The sequence below is a fragment of the Terrapene carolina genome, unplaced genomic scaffold, assembly GCF_002925995.2.
Source record: "Terrapene carolina triunguis isolate 2854851 unplaced genomic scaffold, T_m_triunguis-2.0 Scaffold15284, whole genome shotgun sequence".
Taxonomy (NCBI): Eukaryota; Metazoa; Chordata; order Testudines; family Emydidae; genus Terrapene; species Terrapene triunguis.
Window position 1 is genome coordinate 772 of NW_020679635.1, and position 6,478 is coordinate 7,249.

General features: G+C 44.8%; 1 protein-coding gene across 1 annotated transcript; it reads right to left on the reverse strand.

Moving 5' to 3' along the window:
• Positions 1 to 719: 719 nt before the first annotated feature.
• Positions 720 to 6,030, reverse strand: SYS1 (SYS1 golgi trafficking protein). Its single transcript, XM_024201988.1, has 4 exons — positions 5,945 to 6,030; positions 5,400 to 5,641; positions 4,255 to 4,322; positions 720 to 2,401 (listed from the first exon to the last, which is right to left on the reverse strand). The coding sequence occupies exons 2-4, from the start codon at positions 5,559 to 5,561 to the stop codon at positions 2,161 to 2,163; spliced, it is 471 nt and encodes a 156-aa protein (XP_024057756.1). The 5' UTR covers positions 5,562 to 5,641; positions 5,945 to 6,030; the 3' UTR covers positions 720 to 2,160.
• Positions 6,031 to 6,478: the final 448 nt, after the last annotated feature.

Sequence of the window (6,478 nt, forward strand, 5' to 3'; positions counted from 1 at the left end):
AGCAGGAAAAGGCCTTCTAAAGAGCTCTTTGCTCTATTTAGGAAAAAAATGCCTAAACTATTCCCTAGGGAAAGACTGTTGTGCCACAATTGTTTTGCATATTCCCTTCCTCCTTTCTTTCCTAGAGTCATTTAATGGAAACAGATTCTTGGTTTCCTAAATCAGAATGGAGTTATTTGGAAAGGCTTGTGATGCCAACAGAAGAAGATTCTGACTTTACTGGAGCAGGAGGGAGCAACTGAACTCTGAGGAAACTAGGACCCTGTCATTGTACATATGCTTCCCTTCCCTATGCCCCCAAAGTAGTGAGGAGAAAAATACAGATTAGCAGACTTGTGCTTAAACTGAAACAGTTTGTGTTCTCCAGACAGCACTCAATCAAAGGTCTAATAGGATAGGCTCAAGTCTCACAATGTCCCCACTCATAAAGGACATATGAAAATCAAGAGATAGCAGCCCTCAGAATGCCATGGTGCTCTGCTCATGAAAACAGCAGCATTCTGTTCACTGATAGTACAGAGAGATTCTCTCTGCTCCGTAATACCTCAGGAGAGTTTCAAACAAATATTTTACCCTGGATTAAAACACTATATACGAGCATATGAGATGAACAGTTGCAATTTAGCTTTGAAATTAACACAACAAAATAATCAAGAGACCTATTTTAGAGAGAGTTTATCAAATTCTGTGTCAAATCATCCCACCAATTCCAGTTCTTTACAAACTGCACATTAATTTAGCAAATATAATTTATTCAAACTAATAACGTTCACCAATATTAATGTACAAAGGAAAGAGATTGGCAGCAGCAAGCCACACAAGAAAAAAGGAATTTCAATGTTAAAATCCTAGTTTGCCCCCATTTAGAATGACACACAGACAGCACAGACTTAACATCCCTTAGAGGAAACTACACAACTAGAGGTAAGTCTGACCGTTTGGGATGCAGGACCCTAGGAAACCATTTGGCCTACTCCTTTCATTGGGAATACTGGGGTCAGTGGCTTATGAGAAGGGAGGTTCTATTTAAATTGCCTATCAGTCAAAAGCACCATCTCATTAACAGCATAAGAGACAAATAACAGTCCCAAGTATGGCGTCCTGCAGCAAGAAACACCTACCAATTTTGGAAAACAGTCTTTGGTGGCAGCCTTCAGGCAGGAGTAAGTACTGGAATTTGATGATTGGTAGGAAGACGCAGGTTACTACGGAGTGGGAATGATGAAATGGTGCTTGTAACACACAGCAGAAAGCTCCTCAACCAACTCAACCCACAGTTCAACGTTTGGTGAATGTTATGGCCAACCCTCCATGCAAGAGGAGAATACGCTGGTTGATTTTCACTGGCTCCTGGATTTCTGGCTTGTGGTGTTTAACATTCATAGTGGGAAGTTTTACAAACCCTAGAAAGTGACCACTGGTGTTCCTTTCTGGCCAGACCGTAGTCCATTGCTGTGATGTGGACATTCAGTAGGTAGCTCAAAGTGCTCAGCTCACCAGAAGAATTGTAACACACTGAAGGCAACTTAATACCATTTTTCCTATTTTGTTAAAAAAGTGTCTTCAATCCAGCAACATATGTTGCCTTACATCTACTCTAGGAACTAAACACAGGAACAATAATGAAGCCCATACGAGCGTACAGGCCTTATAGGTTCACAACTGGTGACTGAGACAAACACAATTCTTTTTAATCCTACATCAGTTTAAATCCTTGATTTTAAAACAAAAACCAACCAAAGGAAAAAAGATGTAAGAAGCAGCTCCTAGTCAATCACTGTGCGTTTCTCCCCGAAGGTTTGATCATCCCAGCTCCAACATGCGCGCCAAAGACCTTGCACATGGGTTAAATTCCAGTTGCTTCTCATGCTCTAGGTTTTGTTGCCTGATTTTTCCCTGGTCCATATCACTTGAATTAATAGTGAAAGCACTCACATAGAATAGTCATATTAAATGCCTTGTGTTATTAAAATAAAACTTCTGCTTTGTTCACTGTCTTAATGGCAACAGCAGAGATCTTCACACTCATGCAGCCACCAAGATCTAAAAAAGTCCAAACAGACCCGCTGTGCTTCTTTAATGAAGTTTTCTGGCATTGTCTTGTGTCACTGCCGAGGTGCTGGAAACAATGGCCTGATGCAGCGCATCCCCAGAACGAGTTTATACGCTGGACTTGGGGACTGAATTCAATGGGATTTCTTTGAGTTCTGTTCTCATACAGAGATACTCCCCAATCACAGCCATGAGTGCCGTGCACACAACATGCACTAGCCACCACGTTAGAGCTGTGGGAAAGTGTGCATTATAAATCCAGCAACCCAGCAGATGGAAAAAATGAACTGTGACTGTGAAATCCAAACACTGCTTTCCTCGCCGGATAAAGTACAACAAGCCCAAAGCACTGCAAGAAGAAAGGAGAGACAGATGTAACTGTAACTATATGCAAACTGCCTTAAACTGCAGTGGCCTGAGAGGGAGGGATCTAGCAGCAGCCATCAGGAATTATCTGTACTGATTATTTATCCATTAAAAATAAACCTTAACTGTCCTGAAGTCAGGACTATTCTGACCTTGCTCAATGTTACTGCAGTAAAACTTAAGCAGCTTGTAGCATTTTAATTATGTGATGGCAGAGGAATAAGCTTTTAGTTTAAAAATTCCCAGCTGGCTTTCTGCCTTGTCTCTGCAATCTTTGGCCACTGGCTGAGAATAAATACTTTGCACCTTTTTAGCATTTTATAGATAAACAATTATTTACAAATATTAATTAATGTCCACAAAATCCCTCAGGTGCAGATTTTATCCCCAGCTAAAAGATGGGGAAACTGAGGCAGTGAGCTTAAATGACTTCTTAAGGGATCAGAAGAATCAGCATCAGAGTCAGGACTAGAGCTCAGGAGTTCCTCATTCCCAGTCCTGTGCTTAGACCTCCTAATTGCCAGCTGTCCCATTCAGGAGTCATTACTGATAAATGGAGGAAATTCTCAGATCTCAGCCAACAAGAACAAGATATGTTTGTTCTGCAACAACATAGTTCAAGTGACCTTAATGCACAGACCCCCACCTAAAACAAAAGAAGGATTAAGGAGACACTCGAATCACCAGGCCCAAATGACCTCCTGATTGGCACCTCATGGGGCAAGATCCTTGCTACTATGGGCTAGTTCTAGCACACAAGACATAATCAGACACAGTACCAGCTGTCTGCTTGGACAGCTTGGCAAAGGGGCAGGGAATAGAAACAGCTTTTGAGAGCAGGACCAATGCAGAGGGATAGGAAAGTTGTGCTGAGGAAAGAGGGCAATTGTTCCAGGGAGATGTAAAACTCTTCACAGAATGATGTGCCTGGGGCTGACATATGAAGTAAGAACAGAGAGTGGCTGGATGGCAAGGAAGGCTATGGAGAAGATGACTGTCCTAAGGGGGCACTTTGCCCTAGAAGAGCATTTTAGTAGATTGGAATGTAGGGAATTGGGGATACAATATGTGCATAAATGTGTGATCTGGTTTTTACAGTTTTCATCTATAGGCCATCCTCCTATTTCACAACCTATTGTTTGTAGCTTTCACTTGTTGCATCATGTCTACCATTAGCCTGAAAGCTCTTCAAGCAGGGAACTTGTGGCTCTGTATTCTTTGTAAGTGTGGGATACCTAGCACACTGCAAGTGCTATGAACAAATAAATAATAAAAATAGGCTCTCTCACTGGGACAAATTTAACTTACAAAGCCCCAGGCTCACACTGTGGACATGCAACAGAAGCACTTACATCATTTCCCTTCACACTGCAAGAAACACAATTTCCCACAGAGTTTGCAAGGTTCACCAGACTCAGACATCACATTTTGGGCAGAGTAAAAGGCTTCGGCTATTTCTGAACCCAGTCCACATTCCTATCATCAGCACTGCATGGGCCTCATCAAGAGTAGGGTAACAAGCTGTGTTGTTAGCATGTTAGCTAATATGTACTAATATATTTGAAAAGTCTAGCATAGACAATGCAGCAGGGTAGACTTTAACATGTGCTAAACTGGTTGAGTTAAAGCCTAGGTTCCCCGCTGTGTTAAAGGCAGTATGTCTTGTATATAGTCAGTAGCCTTTTACAAGGTGTTTAGCTAGCACATGCTAACATCACAGTTTTAAATTCTAATTTAAAGGCAATGATGGCTAATCCCAGACAGAAGATGTCCAATCCCAGTATGGATAAACAGAAGCTCAAAATCTCACAGCTGATCACTGGAGAGCTGACTTACCAGGTGAGTGCATTGAGGATGAAAGCAATCATGGAAAGTCTTCCAGGTGGGGTAGAGAATCCCAAGATCTATATAGGGTGATAAATAAGAAAGACACTGAAATAAATTGGAAATTGCTTCAGCTAGGACTCTACTCAACTCAGGCTCTTCCCAGTGGCCCAGTTCCATTCTATTTGCTCCCTACAAAGCTGACAAACTAGTATTTCTAGATTTTAAAAAACAACAAAAAAAGCCAAAAATAGCAACAACAAAAATGTTTTCCTTTCCTAAATTGTGGGTTTGTATTTACAAGGTTAACTCTACCTGGGCATCTGGGAATTTTAGGGCTTGTGTGTCAGAACACACAAGGGAGAAATTCACCCTGGATGGAACTGCACTGACTTCAGTAAACTTACTCCAGGGCTGAGTTTGGCCCTGTAAGTCTAAAGAGAGTCTGGAGAACAACACTGATAAGACTAGGAGTACTTGTGGCACCTTAGAGACTAACAAATTTATTTGAGCATAAGCTTTTGTGGGCTACAGTCCACTTCTTCAGCCCACAAAAGCTTATGCTCAAATAAATTTGTTAGTCTCTAAGGTGCCACAAGTACTCCTGTTCTTTTTGTGGATACAGACTAACACAGCTGCTACTCTGAAACCATTGATAAGACTAGATCCCAGCTTCTGCAACACAGCTCTCTTCAGGTTTCAGAGCAGGGATCTCTCTTATGAGAATTCCCACGATTGTTGCATGTGGTAACTAAACGTAGAATCTCAGTTGCACTCTGAGATACTGACTCTTCTGGAGCACTCAGAGCACGAGAGGTTTGAGTTGTGGAAGAATTGTCAGTGTGCGCACTGCAAACAGAAACACTGTATGGACTGCTGTGGTCCTCTTTCCAGCAATGGTGCTGCCAGAAGATTAGGTCTGAAGCCACAATCAGTAACTAAATATTTTCATGTATGAATTTTTTGTTAGATTGAACCCAGATCTCCTCTGTGGAATCACCCTAATTCTGTGCTCAGTGGTGCAGGAGACTCGAGATCCAATGTGGTCTGAGGATTCCGCATTTCTGAGTGTGCCAGTGACCATGTTAGACTGCAGTGTTTTATTCTCTGAATTTGAGAGACCTTTTCTATGCTCTAGCTAAGGAAAAGCGTCTTACCTCATAATTGAAAATCTGGTCAAGAGAAGGGCTATTCTGCACCAGGCTGTCAACCAGAGCTAGCCAGAGCCCCAAGGAGCTGTAATAGACTGCCTGCATGAGGACAATCTGCGTCAGAATGAGGACAGGGTCCCAGACATAGCTACGGAACTGTCCTGCCATTCCCAAGGCAGCTCGCACACAACCAGGGGAAAGTTGATGGGTCAGCCCTGAAAGAAGACACTGGGCGATTTCCTCAGCACCTGGAAAAGAAGGGCAGGGGTAATGCCAACAACAGCGTCCACCTCACCCGCTGGGCCCTGCCAAATGGTCACCCATCTGAGCCCAGCCCCAAGGGGTCTCCGCTATTACACAGAATCAGCGCCTCTCCCCACAGCATCTCCTTCAGCTCCCGAACCCCTCCTCCTCCCCCCCCCAGCACCTCCCCCCCCCCTCCTCCAATCTCCCTCCGCACTCACGAGCCGCAGCCGCCAGTTTCCGATTCCCGACCCAACCCCACCCGGACAAAGTCCCCCGCCTCAGCCCCGCGCGGCGCCCTGGCTCACCCAGGACGAGTCAGTAAAAGCCACCTCACAGCCAGGCCCGGCTCGGCTTAACACCACGTACCACAGAGGCCGCAACACTCGCCTAGAGCGGCACCAACATCTCTGCCAGTTACCATAGAAAAGGCGCCAGATGCCTAGAGCAGCATCGCCGGGACCGGATTTCCGGAAACACCACGGAGACGGCGCTCGGGCCTAGAGAGGCCTCTCCGACCAGGCACCCCTTGCGCATGGGCAGCAACGTACAGTGCTCGGCGCCCTCTCAAGGGGTCAGGAGACCGGTGACCTCTGATCTCTGATCTCGTCAGGGCTGTGCACAAAATGAGGCGTGACCTTGTGAACTTTGGCTCCAGCGCGACTCTGCTGGACACCGTGGTGTGACCTCTGACCCTGGCTGCCTATCAGGCCTGGGCTCACTTTGACATTCTCCAGGAGAATGATGGCCTTCTGACCTCACCTGCCTAGCCCAGGTGCTGCTAACATGAGGGACAAGGGGTGTCATAGTGATGCCCTGACCTTTGACCCTGTGAAGGTGCC